The 19,253-nt window shown below is 32.2% G+C and overlaps 3 protein-coding genes across 3 annotated transcripts; 2 read left to right on the top strand and 1 right to left on the bottom strand.

Annotated features, from left to right (window-relative positions):
* The first annotated feature begins 498 nt into the window (after positions 1 to 498).
* LOC114192232 (CTL-like protein DDB_G0274487) lies at positions 499 to 4,684 on the top strand. The gene is made up of 7 exons (XM_028081886.1): positions 499 to 718; positions 932 to 1,377; positions 2,263 to 2,446; positions 2,563 to 2,787; positions 2,889 to 3,005; positions 3,539 to 3,772; positions 4,173 to 4,684. The coding sequence occupies exons 1-7, from the start codon at positions 653 to 655 to the stop codon at positions 4,386 to 4,388; spliced, it is 1,488 nt and encodes a 495-aa protein (XP_027937687.1). The 5' UTR covers positions 499 to 652; the 3' UTR covers positions 4,389 to 4,684.
* A 5,984-nt stretch (positions 4,685 to 10,668) lies between these two features.
* LOC114192786 (transcription factor TGA2.2-like) lies at positions 10,669 to 13,993 on the top strand. The gene is made up of 11 exons (XM_028082602.1): positions 10,669 to 10,926; positions 11,064 to 11,149; positions 11,256 to 11,329; positions 11,428 to 11,616; positions 11,949 to 12,053; positions 12,147 to 12,206; positions 12,428 to 12,505; positions 12,605 to 12,662; positions 12,940 to 13,211; positions 13,299 to 13,544; positions 13,738 to 13,993. Exons 1-11 carry the CDS (start codon positions 10,856 to 10,858, stop codon positions 13,885 to 13,887), a joined length of 1,389 nt encoding a protein of 462 aa, XP_027938403.1. The 5' UTR covers positions 10,669 to 10,855; the 3' UTR covers positions 13,888 to 13,993.
* A 162-nt stretch (positions 13,994 to 14,155) lies between these two features.
* Positions 14,156 to 15,086, bottom strand: LOC114192788. Its single transcript, XM_028082604.1, has 2 exons — positions 14,577 to 15,086; positions 14,156 to 14,480 (listed from the first exon to the last, which is right to left on the bottom strand). The coding sequence occupies exons 1-2, from the start codon at positions 14,917 to 14,919 to the stop codon at positions 14,428 to 14,430; spliced, it is 396 nt and encodes a 131-aa protein (XP_027938405.1). The 5' UTR covers positions 14,920 to 15,086; the 3' UTR covers positions 14,156 to 14,427.
* Positions 15,087 to 19,253: the final 4,167 nt, after the last annotated feature.

Genomic DNA, 19,253 nt, shown 5'->3' with positions numbered 1-19,253 from the left:
AAAGGAAAAAAACAGAGAATTTGACTTTCTAGAAATGAAATTTGTAGCTGCTCCCGTTAACATTGTTAGATCAGTAAATACTTATTTTTCAAAATTTATTACCAAATATTGTGTGTATATGGGAATTTATTCTGGCAATGTGTGGTAGTTGGAAAATTTTTACCTTTTTTCAGACCATTTCCCTCAATTTTACAGAAAAGTGAAAATTAAAACATATAATGGAAGCAGCCAAACCATGGCATTACAATCACATAAAGCGCGTGGTCGATAGAAACCCACCGAAAACACTGTTTATGAAAATGGAACTACACTGTGTTTGTATAAGAAGGCATAGAAAAAAAATGTAAATAATGTTTAATATTTTTATTAATTACTAGACTAAAATTAGATACTACTTAATATATGTCAAATAAACAATGACCATATTTCTATCCAAATTTGTCCTTGACTGTAAAAAAAATATAGTAAATATTAGTATTAGTATACTGTACCATTGTTGAAACGCAAACCCTAGAAAATAAAATTAATCCTTTGTTCTTCACCCAAAACCATTGACTTGTCCCCTCGGAGGTTTCGCCTCATTTTCTTATGTTTACCAAATTCATAATTTATTCTACGTAGACAAGACAATGTTTCTTCTCCATTGCTCATAATGATGGATTCCCCGTCTTCCTCTTCATCCTCCTCCGAGTTCGTTTCCATAGCCACCGCCAATCAGGTACCTCAACTCCTTCCTGTTTTTAACTCTCTCAAATCAATCATTTTCGATGTATTTCTCTATCTACCTCGTCAATTCAGTGTTTAGGACTATTTTCTTAATCTGGGTACAGCCAGTTACACTCATTTGCCAACACACTGTAATAGCTGTGTTTGATGTACTTAATGCCTAAAAAGGATCACTTTGGAACTTGATTGTTGTGAATTGTGATAGAGTGCGGCCAGGAGCAGTGGAGAAGGGGTGGCTACGGAGCAGTCGCGGCGGTGGCACGACGTGTTCTGGTTAGGAATATTCTTAATCCATTTGATTGGGCTTGGGTTCCTTCTGGGGGTTCTTGGTCTAAATAGGTTCGAGAGAGAGAATAGACTTAACATTGACAAGTTTACCTCCCGGTTTTCTGAGAACCAATCCGGGTTGACTGAGACTTACTGGCCCCTTTATGCTGCTGCTGGTGGGGTTGGGACTGTTCTTGGATGGGGTTGGTTGTTGTTGTTGGGCTCCCAGGCAACTCAAATGATGAAGGTGTCTGTTCACATACTCACCACTTACCTTGCTGTGGTCAGTGTTTTGTGTTTCTGGACTGGCCAGATTTTCTGGGGGGTTGCTTTTGCCATTGGAGCTCTTCTGCAGTTCCTTTATGTCATATCAGTCATAGACAGGTATTGGCCTTTACATGTTTTATGTTGGTGTGGATTTCAGTTGTTTTCTTGTTACTCAAATTGTGGACCGTAATAGTGGTCACGGACTCGGTTCGATTAAGTAGGTGATTTGGAACTTGAATCTTGACTTTTGCTTATGGAGAAAACTTGGTTAAAGAGGGACAACTCACCATTAGATGAATAGGAGATTAATATCAGTAACTGACTGGAGATAATTATTGTAATCATACGTGTATCCGAAAATGTTGTGGGTTGTAGACTTGACCTTGAATGTTGATGTTTTTATTAATGGTGTGTTTGAGAAGCCGCTTTAAATCCCATCAAAATCTTTCAGTCACGTTTAATTTATCGGAATGTATGAAATGGCCGTTCAAAGTGGGAAACACACACGCACTAAGAATACTTGGCTAGTGTTTTGTTTTTTGGTATCAATTCACTGTTTGTTTAGAATCTAAAAATGAATGTGTTTACCGCCCTCATATAAGCAAATGGGACTGGATAGTAAGGTATTCTGAATATATTGGTTTATCTGATAGTCAACAATGCATCCTGCTTTAGCTTTCTTCTTTGTCCTATGCAGTGAATGTGGTGGTTGATTGACACATTTTGTAGGAGAATATCACTGTTATGCAATTTTGAATATATTCTCTCTGTTTGCCATTCAATCCCTACGGTTTCAACAGTCTCCAATCCCTGGAGATGCAAATAAGTAGCTGTTAACTTGTTATATTCAGTTTTTACAGAATTTTTCTTTGGGTGTCTTCAAAGATTAATGTTGCCAGCTTCTGATTTTGTGGTTAAGGTTTTTCTGCCGCTTCTGTTTAGCCTTTTGTGAAATTGGTTGAGTCCGTAAGATAGTTCATTGTGGCTTCTTTCCTTTTCCAGACTCCCATTTACGATGTTGATTCTGCAGAAGGCTGTGAAGATGATTTGGAATCTTCCTGAGGTTATGAGAGTGGCATATGTTTTTATGTTTGTTGTGCTTTTATGGATGGCCTTATGGTCATTTGGAGCAGCAGGTGTTGTGGCTTCAAGCATGGGTGATGGTGGACGCTGGTGGCTTCTTGTGGTGAGCTGGCAAGTTTTTTTCTTCATTCTGTCCTGTTCTTGTTCGAACTGGTTTTGGCATCAGATTACTAGACTTCCCGCATCTGATTATGCTGTTGTTGCAATTCATGTTTGCAGGTTCTCTCTGTGAGCTTGTTTTGGACAGGTGCAGTACTATGTAATACCGTGCATGTTATAGTGTCTGGGATGGTGTTTCTTGTTCTTTTTCATGGTGGTAGAGATGCAGCTTCAATTCCAGCTAACTCCTTAGTGAAATCTCTACAGTATGCTTTAACCACATCGTTTGGCAGCATTTGCTATGGTTCATTATTTACTGCAGCAATTAGGACACTACGATGGAAGGTAACCAATCGTTATGACCAATTTCTAGTTCATCTCTTCAATTTTATGGAGTTTTTTCTTGTTAATTTTTTCTTCTTTTAAAATTTTGTTTTGTCTTTCAGATACGGGGATTTCGGTCTAAGATTGGCAATAACGAGTGTTTACTTTGCCTTGTCGATTTCCTTTTCCATCTCGTGGAGACTCTTGTGCGTTTCTTTAACAAGTATGCCTATGTTCAGGTGCACTTCTGTGACCGTGTCATTAACTAGTCCTCTATATGACAATCAAATACAAGATTTGTGGATTTTCATTTAGTTAAACTGCTGGTATTATGTAGTAAGAATATGTAAAAGTGCCTGGAAATAGGTTCACTGCATTAAATTCAGTTTCAGCCACCCTGAAGTGAAAATCTCTTGTTGAGGATAGTAAAGGGACCAAAGCAGATTCAGTGCTTCCAAAGGAAATGTCATTGCCACTTTGTTGTCATATCTTAATTGTTTTTCAAAGTTAAGGATATAAAGGTTAAAAATGAATTAATAGAATAATTATTACTAGAATTTCAATTACTAAAAATTTAGAAAGATATGAAAAGCATTCCTTCTCTGTGAGCACTCTGCATTACAAGGGCACAAAAAGATTAGCATGGGTTGTTTAAAGCATCTGCCTGTTTTTCCATGATAATTAAGATATAGTGTACGGTCAAGTTGTGTTGAATGTATTGGTTCTTGAAAAACTTATTCTGGAATGTTTTTAATGGTAACCTCCCTTTCAGATTGCTGTTTATGGTAAAAGCTTTAACCGGTCAGCTAGAGATGCATGGGAGTTACTCCAGTCAACCGGGGTTGAAGCACTTGTGGCCTATGATTGTTCTGGTGCTGTGCTTCTAATGGGTACTATTTTTGGTGGTCTGATAACTGGAACTTGCTCTGGTATTTGGGCATGGGTTAAATGGAGTGACAGAATTATTATGATCGGATCCACTTCCATGCTGATGGGGATGGTATTGGTATGTTAAACAATTTCCTTGTTTAAAGCTTGCTCTTGGTGGGACTACCTGTGCTAAACTTTTTTTTTCTAAAATTGGTGAGGAACATTCAATGATTTTCCATATAACCAGTTATTATCAATTGGATTGCATCGGTATAATTGCTTCACACATGGGTTTTTCCATAAATCAAAAGGCTTGTAATGATGCTCTTATCATTTTCCTGAAACATGTTGACCATTAAAATTATTCAAACTACAATGTTGAATTTGCAGTTGTTTTTATATCTACGAATGACAGACAGCTAGATTAATGATGACATGTCTTGTATTCTACGTTCTGTTTGTCGTGTGTTGGCCATGAAATCCGGTCAAAGCTGTACATGGTTGAATGTGACTTAAAATATGCAATTATATTTCAGGTTGGATTGGCAATGGTCGTGGTGGAAAGTGCTGTTACATCCATATACATCTGCTATGCCGAGGACCCCTCATTAATTCAAAGATGGGACGCTGAATTTTTCAACCAAATGTCTGAGACACTTCATCAGCGACTTCAATATAGAAGTGCTCGAGCAAGGGAAGTTTTAACCCACGATCGATTCGATGACCTTGTACCCCAAAATGCACGTATCTGAGGGACCACAATTTTTTGTACTGCAACTTACGACAGTTTGTTTCTTCATTACATCATGTCAAAAACATATTTTTCATTTCATATTTTAAGATGAATTAGGAGGAATAGGAGAAAGTCCAAGGTTGCCTTGTGTATTTTGTATGGGAAAGGGGACAGAGAGACGTAACCGTACCTTGTGATTGTCCTGTCTGAAGGTGTATGAATTGATTTGTACAACTATAAACTACAAAACAATGTACAGTTTCTTTATTTTTGGCAAATAAAAATGGACATAGTAAGAGAATATCAATTTTGTTATCCTTATTTGCATTTCCCCTCCGTCTATGTAATTTAAAATCACAAATTTAGATGAAGAAAAAGTTAGTCAGAAGTATTTATTAAACTAATTGTCAGTACAACGTTGGGTAATAATTATAAATGGATTTATGGGCCCTGTTTTATGGACCTGTATCCATGAGAGTCGGTCCATGTATATGTACATAACAAAGAAGAAAATCACAGCCTGTGTTTGGTCTCATACAGTAATACATTTATAAAAACAAGATTTATATTTGATACATGATGGTATTTGGTTCAGAATTGAAATCATTTGGTACTTCTTAATTGCTGTAACCTTTTTATGTTTTGTTCATTTGAGTATAACATTTTTTCCTAAAACAATCAAAATGAGATAATTTTAAAAGATAAGAAGGTCAAAACTTCAAAGTACACTATTGTTTTTCAGATAAAAGGTTACAATAATAACCTGTAAGCAAAAACAAGTACAATTGTATGGGCGTGCCATTATTATCAGAATTGGGTGAGAAACCAAAGTCCTGTTTATAACAAAGCAGAATGAAACGATTATTCCTAATTACAGATTGTGGTCGAATTAGAAGAACTGAAATAGATATGTCTAGATTTTGTTGTACATTTTTGTTTTGGGTGAGAAGAGAAGGTACCCTGTACGCAAGACCTGCAACTTTCTGTGTAATGTTTGAATAGATGATAAGATTGATTGTACCAGTTTAGCATCACTTTCATTTATTTGTAACCAGTTTTGAATTTTCATATTTTTCGGTCTCTTTATTTCTTTTATGCAAATAAAAGGTGGTGTGTCTGACAGAAAAAGAGTTAGAAAGGATGCGTGATAGAGTGCAAATGGCGAATAAAATTCATTAATAGGGTTTCCAAATTTAGCTTTACGATTCTGATCCCATTTCAGTTCCACACTTCCAGGCTGAGCCTGATGCCAACGTTAGCGTAAAATGCAAAAACTTGTTCTGACACACGCTCTAGCCTGAACCTACTACTCCTCCTCCTTGTAATTCTAACACTGCTTTTGTTTCTGTTTCTCCTTCTGCTTCACCCAAACCCATGCCCAACACCAAGAGGTTCCTTTCAAGCAAACATTTTACTTTATTTAACCTTACCTACCTCATTGCTACTCCTCTTTTTCCATCTTAGACCCACAAAACCAAAACCATTACTCTAATCTAATCCAATTTTCACTTTTTTTTCTCTCTATCAGTATCAATCATGCAGGTGAGTAGTGACATTACTATGGACAACTATGTGTTTATGAAATTACAGTTTGAATTTGATGCAGAGAGTAGAAAGCAAAATTACTTTGAACAGAGAAAGAAGGAATAATAAATGAGAGTGAGAAATGAGAAAAAAAGTTTGAAGGTTTAGTTTTGGTCTTACATGGCCTCAATCTCATCACCATCCCATCGATCTCAGCATGCACTCCTTCCCATAGCTATAACCTCGCTTTACGTGACATGCATATTAAACAAACAAAACATATGAGATGCTCCAATAAATACAGCTCTTAACTTGGTACCCATTTATTCAGATTTTTAGTCATTTCAGGTTTTCAAAAACCTATTTTAACTTTTATGCTGCTTGTTTTTCAAATCAAATCCATTGTTTTAGTTTTTTATATTATATTATAAAAAACAAACAAATATTCTGTGCGTCAAGAACATACCAAGCATTTATTTAATAAGAATATAAGTAGGATAATTATACGAAGAATCTAAAATACACAGTTTATATTTATTATATTACTTGAATGCCGGTTTTTGCTACCCTTATCGATGTGGTATTCGAAATATATTAAATAATACGTTTTCGAATAGATGTAGTAGACACATCACCTAAAAAGAATACAATAATTTAAAAATATAAAACATTACGATTCTCCACAAATAAGTTCATCCTTTCAAAAGTAGTATTCCTTTATATTGAGGAATCAAAATAATTATCCAAAACTTTGAGATCCAGAATTAAATTCATAAAAAATCTAGAGACTAAAAATATAATTAAATTTAAAATATTGATCACATAAACATAAAATCATATATTAGATGCTAACATAATCCTTCTGTACTGAAAAAAATTGCAGATGATAGAGGTGAGGTCAGAGTTTAGAGCAGCTCCATAGGACTGAGCATCTCACAGTTGTAGTAGTATGCTGGAGCCTTGAGGGAGAGAAGCATGCACAATGCAGATAGCAGATAGCAGAATGCAGAATGCAGATATCAGATATCAGATTGTTGCAGATGCAGAGGATCAATCATGTAATGTAACAGAACACTCCATATTAATAATAATAACATTTTTTGTCTGAAACATCTGAAAATGTGAAGAGAGAGATGCTCAAACAGTTGTTTCTGTCTTGGAAGATGAACCAAATCAAAGATACCTCATACACCTCCACACACAACCAATCACAACATAAATATACACTCAAAGTAGAATGAATATTCAGCCCTCTAAAATTTCCCTTTTTTTCTCTTACTGTGATCCTATCCTACTTAACTCCTTTTGCTGGATTTAATTTTAAAAATGTTTGATTTGATATATTAATCACTGATATTTGTTCTAATCAATGTTCACAGTTTCCAATTTTGTTTATTTCTTTGATTGAAAGAAAAAATATATGAAAGTTAGTCAAAGAAATAGTGACGATCGTAGATTTTCTGCTGCAGTATGAAACCACCTATCACTAAAGACAAATTCTATCGATACCTTAGAAAAAGTAATTACAAGGAAAAAGACAAGGGAAAAGTATATGATGAAGAGGACTAGATAGAGAATAATATTGTAAAAAGGGTCATACAAATTTATTTTTTATGAACCATGTAACTCGTCACTTTCACTTTATTTAAATGCGGAGTTTTTCTTTTTATTTTTTAAATCATAGTAGACAGATTTTTTGTTTTTAATTTCGATGTGAAATTCCCCTACTGTTTGTATGTCTTTATTATTTGTGCTTAGTTTATTAATTTTAATTTCATCTAATCTATGTGACTAGTCTAAGTATCTAAATATGGTGGTGGGTATCTAATGTATGCTTAAACTCAACATAATTATAATAAACGAAAAAAAAAACTTATTTCTTGAACAACTCTGGTATGAAATAAAAAAATAATACATATATACTTATATAAAAAAATAATAACATAACGTAATAAAAATTATATTCATGTCATCATATAAATAGAGTATATATTTTTATAACTGTTTTTTATGTCAGTTTTTAATTAGATAACGTCACCCTTTATCAAAGAAAGGTTCTTTTAGGTATTGAACTCGAACAATTGTATATTTTCATAAAATATCGCAACAGTAAATACATAGCATATCAACAAGCAAAGATAATATAATTAAATTAAATTTAAAATGTAAAGAAATCAATCATAAACATTAAAATGTCATGTTACACTTTCCATAATATCATCTGATAACATAAAACTTACTTTCTCATTTAGTAATTCACAAAAGTCAAGATAACTTGTAATACTTAATATACAAGTAAGAGTATATGAATCTTCATTGGTTTCTTACTCTAAATCATAATAGTGATGGAATATGAATACATATCATTGATGTTTGAAGTGTTTAATACATTTATATCTCAAAAGGTCAATTACAAACTAAAAACTTATGCTTTTCATTATTCATGTTCAACTAATTTTAAGAACATCAAATCCAACTATAAACAAAACAATTTAATTAAAAAAAATACAATTACATACATTTATCAAATAAAATATGTTAATTCAATCTTAACAAAATCATTACACTCTAAACCAAGTTTTAAACCACAAAGAGATATTATTTGACCGAAACACTTTAAATTACATTTTAAATCATAAAGAAATATTGTGTAAAAGGTTTTATTAAAAAATTACATCTTTATTTTGTATTAGTTACTTTAAATACGTAATTTGCTCTTTAACCTTTCACACATGACTCGAGCAAAATTTAGTTTGAAGGAAAAATAATTAACATTAGTCTTTTCTTTTTTTTCCTTCGGATGTTGAGTTTGAACTTTGAACAATAAAATTGTTAGACTTATATCTAGTTCAAAGTATAACACTTAAATGTTTGAGTATCGACTAATTAATCACAAGTCTTTGCAAGAATAATTAATGTCACCACTTAAGTTTTGCTCAAAAGATCTACTCATATGCTAATGAGAGCAATTTAAGAACTTCAAGTTAATTTAACTAAACCTGAAATGATTCGAAACCATCTTATAGAGTAAATTTATTTTTGTCCACTTGGTTTAAATGACTTATTATAAGCAATAACATTAAATATCAAATCCAATGTGTTCACATTTTCAACAACCATCTAACCAAAATTACAATCATAAATTCAAACATATAAATTAGTTGTCAAATATTTAACCAATCCAAACACTTTGAATTGGATATAAAACTTGAAGGATAATGGATAAATAAATGGAATTGAGAGAATTATGGTGTTATTTGGATTAAAAGAAAGAGAGTGCATCTGCCTGAATTTAAAATAAAAAGTTGTGTATGATATAATTGATAAAAAAATATTTTAATAAATTAAAATGTAAATTTATACTTTTATCTTTATGATTAAATTTAATAGAAAATAAAATACATTTACTTATATATATATATATATATATATATATATATATAAGTAAATGTATTTTATTTTCTATTAAATTTAATCATAAAGATAAAAGTATAAATTTACATTTTAATTTATTAATATATATATATATATATATATATATATATATATATATATATATATATATATATATATATATATATATATTATCAGAATTGGAATTGATTGTCATCCCCACACTTGCCAGCAAGCAGCAGTATCCCCACACAACCAATTACCATACCACACAGTCTTATCATTACAGTAGCATCATGCAAGACTTATTTGTTGTGATTTAAAACAAAGGTGGGTATTTCAATAATATTAAGTTCTCTTAAATCTCTTCAATTTATTGAAATTTCAATCTATACCCATCCTGCAATTACTATTCTACATATGCTCTTGATATTTGCGCAGAAGCAACAAGTAAGAGTTAAGTTATTGGTTTTGTTTCATATCCTAGTCTTGGTTATGTGCAAATATGAGAAACATTTTTAATAATTTATTGTTCATTGTATTATAACCTTATAGTTACATCTAATTTTATCAATATTCATTTCACTTTCAGAAAAATTCACATGCTAAAAAAAACCCTCTTGATCACTACACACATTTATTTTTTGTGGAAAAAAAATAAAAGAGAGAAATGAAACATTAAAAATTGAGCAAAAATAAAATAAAAATAAGATACCTTAAGGAGAAATAAAAAATATTTTTGTTACGATATTATGCATGTAATTTTATTATTTGTATATTATTATTATTATTATTATTATTATTATTAAAATACCACAATTCGTAAGAAGAAAAATTAAAACTTTAAGGGATTAAGTTATAGAATATTTAATTCAATTCAATTCTCAAATATAGTTATAGGTACCTTATTGAGTTTCTTAACTTGTTTAAATTTTACTCCTAGGTTAATATCCTTTATTTATTTTGAAACCCATTTAATCGTTTCTATACATAATATATTTATAACATGTGAAGTGACTTGTGTGTGCTAGTTATTAACCATGACTAAAATTATTATTATTTTTAATTAAACAATTTCTATTTCCATTAAATTGTACTTATTTTTCATCGAAAATTTTCTATTTTAACTCACTTTTTACCTATTTATCTTTATTTATTTTTTCTGTTTTCTGTTGTCTTCATTTTTTTCCACTACCACACATACCATTAATATACTATTTATATTTATAGCCTAATTATATTTTTCTACTAGTAATTAAAGAAAAACACAAGAAAAGTAATTGACACCTTTAACGAGTCAATTTTGTAATAAGAATAATATACTAAAGCAAATATTATTTTAGAAATGTATATGAATAAAACCACTGAAACAAAAGGTTGAAGCTTGAAATGTGGGGGTGCGGGTGCTGATGCAACACTACTACACTGCACTCTTCTTAAAGCTTCCTCCAACACTTTATGCTTCGAACTGCATTTCCATATTCTGTTCTCTGCTTCCACTTGTTTAACAACAAAACCCATCATCACCGTCATTCATGCTTTCTTTCCTAATCACTTAGCTTAGAAACAATGCAAAGCTTCAACCCAACCGAATCAGAATCAACCTCACCACTCTATTCCCACTCTTCATTCATTCACCGGTAAATTACATACTAAAGTCTGCAAGAACCATTCACATGCAGCAACAACTGCATGTCTTAATTTATTTTTCTTTTGGTATTACAAATATAAAGTTGTGTAAAACAGAGTTTCTCTGTTTTTCTCTGCTCTGTAACAGGGGAAATGACGCCAACCCAAATCCCACGCGCTTCTCTGATCTTCAGCATTCTTTTCGGCAGCACGATGCTATTGATTTAAGCTCAAGTTAATACTCTCTTTCTATGTCTTCACCAATATATAAACACGCACACTTACACACAATGGTTCCTTCTCGGGTAGGAATTTTAATTTTTAACTATATTATATCCAGGTTCTGTGTTTGGTGCAAAGTCGAACAATATGGCTGTTGTTGCAAGCAACTTGCAGTGTGGGACATTCAACACGGTACCAGTTTTTCTCTCTTGTTTCTTCTCTAGTTATACATGTTTTTTTTTTCACGCGTGCCTTGTCTATTCTGGGTTCGGATGGGAATGTTTGTGTAGAACCTTGGAGGTGCAGAATTTGCTTCGACGGTTGTAGGGTGTGCTGAGACAGATTCTCAACACATGTATCAGAGAGGAAGCAGTAGCGCCACCATGCCCATGGGGAACCAGTATGTTGAGAAATGGGCAGATGATAGCCAGCACACTGAAGATACTTGCACAGACATCGACACCGATGATAAAAACCAAGTGGGTTTCTGAAAAATTATTTACTTGCTGTTACTGTTATGTATTGGAAATGGAAAGTCATTGTAAAGGCTTAAATGGGTTTTTGTCACTATCTTTTTCTTTTTAATTTTTTGAAGTTGGAAAATTTTGGTCTCTGGGGTGTTTTTCTGCTCAATTTGGTCATTCTGTGTGTTTGTCACACCTACTTACTCCACTTGACTACTAAAAAGTATCGCATCAGTTGGATTTTTTGCATCTCTATCAGTATAAATGTTTTGTCCAAAAAGATGCAGACGTACTTAACGGGATAAAAGGGAATGTGAATTGCTGATTTCAATGTATTTTTTGTTCAGTGTTTCTCTACCGTGTCTTGGGGCACTGGAGTTGGGGACGGGGCACTTGTAGTTGTGGACTCCCAGGATCAATGTAAGACGAAGGTTAAACCTGAAGACCAGAAGGTTTGTTTGATCCTTGTTTTGGTACTAAATCCTATGTTTAGCATTTCCTGTTTCGTTGCTGATAGCTTTATTTTTGTGAATGTTTTCTGTTAGACCGTACGTAGGCTAGCTCAGAATCGCGAGGCTGCTAGGAAGAGTAGGTTGAGGAAAAAGGTAATCGCTCAAGGAAGAACTTTATCCTAATTGACTCTTAATTCAGCAGTTTATTATTCTGAGTTTCATTGTGTTAGTTAGTTTCAATGTTACTACTTTTTGTTTCTCCCTGCATGTCACAATCACTGGGAGTGAATTAACAAGTTAATTTTTCCAGATAAGTGTAAGAATTATGTTAATGGAATATATTTGATTGGTTTATATGGTTTGATCATGAACAGGCATATGTGCAGCAGTTGGAGAACAGTCGAGTTAGGCTTGCACAATTAGAACAAGAACTTCAACGGGCACGTCAGCAGGTGTAAGATATTAAAGGTTTCTGGTAGATAATTTGCATCCATAACACATTTTTGCTGTTATCTTACTTGCTGTTTTTTATGGGTTGCTACGTTCTCCAGGGTGTTCTTGTTGCAAGTGGAATCACAGCCGATCGAGGTCATTCAGTTGTTGGAAATGGTAATATAAAAGATTGTTTTTCATTTGTAGTGGCAGAACATTGGTAATTCACTATTGAGTACATGTTTTCGAACTCTATCCAGTACATGTTTATACATGACAGTAATTATTGTTTGAAACTGCATCCATGGCTAAGAAAGAAGCTAAATTAGTTGATTGTATCGATACAATTTGTATATGGTAATTCGAGAGATAACTTTAACATAGAAATTGACATGATATTGGTAGAGTTGAAGCCTCAATCTTTGATTGTGTGGTGATTACTTTTATCCTTCAGGAGCTTTAGCATTTGACATGGACTATGCTCGATGGGTTGATGAGCATCAGAGGCTGATCAATGACCTAAGATCAGCTTTAAATTCTCGAATGGGTGATAATGAATTGCATGTTCTTGTTGATGGAGTTGTGGCACATTACGATGAATTATTCAGGTTGAAGAGCATAGGGGCAAAGGCTGATGTATTTCACATACTTTCTGGGATGTGGAAGACTCCTGCAGAAAGATGCTTCATATGGCTTGGTGGATTTCGTTCTTCTGAAATCCTCAAGGTGATTAACCATTTCAGTAAGTGAAATTTAGTCTCCAGAGTAAATAAATATTCAGTTGTTGATCAAATAATTTCTTTGGATATTCAGATAGTTAGAAACCAGCTTGAGCCATTAACTGAAGAGCAATTGATGGGAATTTACAATCTGCAACAGTCTTCTCAGCAGGCTGAAGATGCATTATCACAAGGCATGGAAGCATTGCAGCAATCTCTGTCAGACACACTCTCAACCCCCTCACAGGGACCATGTGGTTCTGGAAATGTTGCTGAGTACATGGGCCAAATGGCAATTGCATTGGGCAAGCTTGCCACACTTGAGAGTTTCCTTCATCAGGTAATACTAATACTTAGCACTTTATAATCTTTATTTGTATTTTAATTTCTCACTTTCAATAGTAGAATTCCACATCAGGCTTATGAGTTTGGTTCCTCTATGCTGTTACTATGTCAATTCTCACTAACTATGATCACAAACATTAAGAATTTGTTTGAATTGTATTCTGAGAGTTAGATGTTTCCTTTGTCAGGCTGATCTGTTGAGGCAACAAACTCTGCAACAGATGAGACGAATTCTGAGCACCTTCCAAGCTGCGCGGGCACTACTCGTCATAAATGATTACGTTTCACGGCTCAGAGCTCTTAATTCTCTATGGTTAGCGTGCCCTAGAGAGTACTAGGTGTCACACATATTCAGAACTAATCTTATCTGAAACATGCCTAATTACTGCACCTTGATTTGTACAACTCTTTAGCTATTGACAAATTTGTATATTGTTGGCATATTCAATGAATATTTTTCTATGCTATGCTTACACCACTCTTGAAAACAGATAGGTGTCACCTCTGCATCCTTCCACCTATTGCAAATAACTTCTACCAAAACATGGCTTTATTGATAGAAATAATTATAAATCATTTCATTCCCTTTCTCATCATCCATTTCTATATAAAAACAAAAGCTCTACATTGAAATGCGAACAATATGATGTGTTTTTTTATGGAACAGAACAGAAAATTACATTAAACAATCTGCACAAATTTTGTTTTACTCCCCTATAATAACTAAGATCTGTACATAAATGAACAGTAGTTGTACAAACTTTTCACCCTTTTATGTTCTGTAATTCTTCCACTGATGCAACATCATCATTGTATCCTATGCTACATATAGATTAAGATCAAGCATATTCAACTTCAACCAATCTATCTAAGATTCTTCAACTTTTGTTATCCACTGGTCTATAGACCTTTTTCCTGCTATTCAGTTTTCCTGCCAAGAATCAATAATGTAACTATTAAAACATTAATCTTTCTTTAAACAATTTCATCATATTTAAACTAGTGATGCAGATATAAGAAACTCTACCTGGTCTATGAATTTTTCTGGATGCCACTTGGGGAATGAACACCCCAGTACCCTTACCACCCTTCCATAAGTTCACAAGCCAAAGGGGTGGTGAACCAGAACCATGTCTTTCCCATAAACAAAAATTGCTTGGAGGTGGTGATGCGCAGCTAAATCTGAAAACTGACCTTGCTGAACCACCATCAGTGACATTTATAGAATTGAAACTTCTTGTTTGTAATAAATCAAAATCCTCGTTGTCTTCTGATGTCAATAGCAGAATCTGCCTCCTAATCTCTGCATAGAAAGTATCATCTTCATATTCTGCCTCAGACATAACACTAGGATCTGAATTCATCTCCATGTTGGGTTATGTTGCTGAAAAAGATGATAATTTTGGACGTGAAAATAAATGGGTGTTGAGGGTTATGTATATAGATAGATGAATAAGAGAGAAAAGAGATTAGTTTGAGGTCAGTGTTGTGAAAGTAGGCGTGTGTAAATCTGATATCCGATAGTGTCCAAGTTGGAAGAATATGTCCATTTCGTACGTTAGCAAATGTCCTGTGCTTTAAATCATATGATGCAATCATTAAATCTATAAGCCAAACCAAGTGGATCAGAACACACAATACAAGACATTTGTCAGTTAATTTGTAGCGACATAAATGGTCGTTATTTGTCACCAAACATCAACATCAGGCATGCTTATGGTTTGGGTTACCTTGTCATCAAAATTTTAAAATATCAAATTGTGCCATGTAACTTTCATAACCTGGAATTGTTTGTGATTCAAGTATTGGTAGATGTTAAATTAGAGTATCTTATTGGTGTTGCTTCACTTCTTATAACTACCATGTTAAGAAAATGTCCATCTTATATGCTGTTATTTGGATTGCTGAAACTCTCATCACACTATTAAAAAAATTAACTAAACTTTTATTCAATCTCTGTGAATGACTCTGCATATATTATGATGAACACATTCTCAACACGAATGGATCCATGAATGTGACACATATTCTGTACAAGATACTAGAAAAGTTTTCTCTCTGCACCCATAATTTTGGGGTTAAAGATAGAAAAATAATTTAGTTGTTAATTATCTTAGAGTAGTTGCTTAAAGTCACTAATTTCACTTGTAAAATCCAATTTATTGAATTATTGTGATTTGTGAGTTGTTGCTTTCTATCTATTAATATCTTTTTTTTATTATTTATCATTAAATTGTTGGATATTAAGAAGATGGAATGATTGAGATGCTACAGGGTCAGAAAGCTGTTGACAGAAGATCGTGGTGGACCATTTTCTCTGTGGGCCGTTTCAGAGTCATTCTTGTTGGGCTTTGGATACCATCAACACCTAAGGAAAAAAATATATCTGAAGAAAATGAAACATTATATGTAATATGGATTGGCTTGAAATTGAGATGTCATAAATAACTCATTTTTTTATTTAAATATTAAATATTTTATGATGAAAAAAAAGTAATAGTATTGTATAAGTGCAGGAGATTTTTTATTTAATTATTTTATCTTATACTTGTCCACGCTTTTTTTTTTCAAATGTTATTATGTCAATAATCAAAGTTTTAAATAATTGTTGTAGAAAAATGGTTTAAATAATTTAAATTAGATGGTATGGAATTATATGCTTGCTTAGAACAGTAGTTATTTATGTATTTATATACATGATTTATTTTTTCCTTTAAAATTAATCTGATTCTTGATTTGGTGCAGATAAATAAAATCTAATAAAAATAAATTATGTTCATTATGAATAGAATATACATTATTTTGTTCTCACTTAGATTATTTATCTAACATTTTTTGCATATCAAGCCTAATGTATTAGTCACGATAAATTGTTTTGTGTCCCATTTCTCATACTTCACCTTTTTCTATATAAAATAGTGAATGAATTTATAAATTACTAATTAATGTACATATCTCTCCATTTCAAGGGTTACTATACCTCTCAGAGTTACATTTATCATTTCTATTGTTTTTGAAGGGTCTTGTTTGTATGAATATGATACAGTGTTTGAAACTAACATAAATCATCAAATTACTGTAACTGAAATAATTTTTCTGAATGAAAATGAGATGTACGTCATTTTTTGTTTATTCATCCGTGGGCCGTGTCATTTTGGATGGGCTTTGAATAGCATCAACATCTAAAAAAAATATAATCCAGGAATTCCAGCTTCACCTAAAATCGCATTTCATTAAATTTGAAGGTCTAAAATATTTGTTATTTATTTTAACAAATTTGATACGAAAGATCTTACACACCTGAATATAATTGGAACCGAAATAAAAAGTTTTTACAATGATAATTATAATTACACTCGTTACAGTAAGCATCTTTGTGTCAATTCAATTGTTATCAACACAGAAAATGTTTATTGAGTTAAAAAAATACATTTTTCTTATTGACTTTCATCCATGTTACCAATTCTTCTCTGTTACATTCTCTGCCACTATTCATCTAAACAAGGACATAATAATTGAAAGCAGAATTTGAAGATTAGAATATGCAATTAGTTTATTAGATTCTTTCACCAAAATGACTATACAATACAATGCCGGATTGTGTTAAATTGAGTTAAACTTCAAATAACTCTTAAATTTATTAAAATGATATTATAGTGATGTCATAACTATTGTATCACCCATTACAAATATCTCTCGGTATTGTTACATGATACACAGTGAAGCTAAGAAGCTAATACTACAACTCTATTAATGATAGACCCTACTCTATTAATAGGTATATAAATAGAATAGTTGAAGGTGATTATTGGATACTAGTGTAACACAGGCGCTATCGCGCCTGTGTGTATATATTTTTTAAATATACGTGATATTATATTAGTAGGTGATAATATGATAATGTTATTAAGTTAATATATATATATATATATATATATATATATTAGAATTATATTTATTAAAAATAAAGTGAAATACATCAGAACAGATAAAAGAATAACCATTAATAAATAAAGAAGAAGTAGAGACATCTGATTTTATAAAATTTTTGTAAAAGTAACGGTCAATTTTAAAAAATTTAAAAAATTGTTATATTTAAAGGGTAAAATCGGTATTTTAAAAAGTGGACACAAAAAGGGGAATCCCCTTTATATATTGTTATAGATGTTTGACTGTATTAACTGTACTTGAAGGTGGTTGGATGTTTGACTTTAGAGTTACTCGTTATCTCAGTCTCTAATGTCTCACCCTACTCCACCCTATTGGAAGCAAAAAGTTTCATGTCCAATATCAAACCATAACCATCGTCATATTTGATGGGTGCAGGAACATTTTTTTACTCACGTTGTGTTTTAAGGTGCCATGAGAAACATATTTATAGTTGCAAGAACACATATGGAGTTTACCTTCATGTGCTACATATAGAGAAGATTGTTATTCTGCAACCACAAAAGCAAGATACTCATGACTGAAAAAATATACGATTAAATTGAAAAAACACGAACACAAAGATACGATTAAACTGAAAAAATATAAAATACAAAACATGACGTGTATATATATATATATTCGAAATTATCAACTAACATATTGTCAACTAAAATTAAAATAAATCTAATATATTTATCTAATATCAAAAAAACAAAAAATAATGATTATATAAGATTTGTTGTTTATTTTAATTATTATACTAGAAACTTATATAATAAGTTTATAAGTTTATGATTTTTTTTAAAAATCATTAAATTTGCAGTTGTCGGACATGAAAAACATGATTTATGAGGCATGTCCGAACTTCTTAGCTAATAATTGTGGTTGACAATTTGATTATAATTTTCAACCATTATTATATATATAACTCACAAGAAAAAAAAGTCAATAACGCTTACGTCTTCCTCTAGGTTTTTATATAGTCCTTCAAAATTGGATTTTGATTTTCAAAATTGCACTTTTGGCCATTATGAAAGTCTTCCACAACTCTTTCCACATTAGAAGAACGGATTCTGAACTCTAAAATGGCATCATTCCATTGTTGAAAATAAGAAAAGAAAGTGAAGAAGAAGATGCATGTATGTAACTGAAAAGGCAAGCATGATTCATGCACAACGAAGACTGTTTCTTTTTGTGAAGATAAAATGAAAAGAAAAAGACTGGCAATAAGGTCTGACTTTGGCGTGCTTTATTGAAGGTTCACCCAGGAGCAAGTTCAATGGATATCCTCAAAATGGGTGACCCTAGCTCATCACCACAAACTAAACTTCAATTATCACTCTCTATGAAATATATAGAATGAGTTATATTAATTCAACTTCTAATGTGTCATGTCTCCACATTGCTCCTCAAATGGTGTTAATGGGAGGCAACCTAATGTTAGCCCCTAATGTTTGCATGCCACTAAGCTCACTTCTTTCTTTCAAATGTCAATAATGTCATGCTACTTATTCTTTCCAACCTTGCCCTACATGTTCATAAGTGATTCCTCAACAGAAGCATAAACACTTCAATTTTTAAATTTTTTTTGTCTTATTTCTTTGTACTCACATGCCTACTATAAAGTTCGGATACGGACACGAAAATACAACTAAATTGAAAAAATATCGGACACCGGACACAAAATATATGTATATATCAATTCCAAACTTTCAACTAATATATTATAAACTAACATAAAAAAGAATCTAATTTATCTCTCTAACATCCAAAA

This window comes from Vigna unguiculata, chromosome 7, assembly GCF_004118075.2.
Source record: "Vigna unguiculata cultivar IT97K-499-35 chromosome 7, ASM411807v1, whole genome shotgun sequence".
NCBI classification, from domain to species: Eukaryota; Viridiplantae; Streptophyta; class Magnoliopsida; order Fabales; family Fabaceae; genus Vigna; species Vigna unguiculata.
This window is presented reverse-complemented; position numbering and strand designations above follow the sequence as displayed.

Coding starts and splice junctions, on each gene's coding strand:
- LOC114192788 (XM_028082604.1), bottom strand. CDS start 14,919: ATGGAGATGAATTCAGATCCTAGTGTTATGTCTGAGGCAGAATATGAA. Junction 14,481..14,576: donor CAGAAAAATTCATAGACCAG/GTAGAGTTTCTT, acceptor GATTCTTGGCAG/GAAAACTGAATAGCAGGAAA.
- LOC114192232 (XM_028081886.1), top strand. CDS start 653: ATGATGGATTCCCCGTCTTCCTCTTCATCCTCCTCCGAGTTCGTTTCC. Junction 2,788..2,888: donor TTAGGACACTACGATGGAAG/GTAACCAATCGT, acceptor TTTGTCTTTCAG/ATACGGGGATTTCGGTCTAA. Junction 3,773..4,172: donor TGCTGATGGGGATGGTATTG/GTATGTTAAACA, acceptor ATTATATTTCAG/GTTGGATTGGCAATGGTCGT.
- LOC114192786 (XM_028082602.1), top strand. CDS start 10,856: ATGCAAAGCTTCAACCCAACCGAATCAGAATCAACCTCACCACTCTAT. Junction 12,207..12,427: donor AGAGTAGGTTGAGGAAAAAG/GTAATCGCTCAA, acceptor GATCATGAACAG/GCATATGTGCAGCAGTTGGA. Junction 12,506..12,604: donor TTCAACGGGCACGTCAGCAG/GTGTAAGATATT, acceptor TACGTTCTCCAG/GGTGTTCTTGTTGCAAGTGG.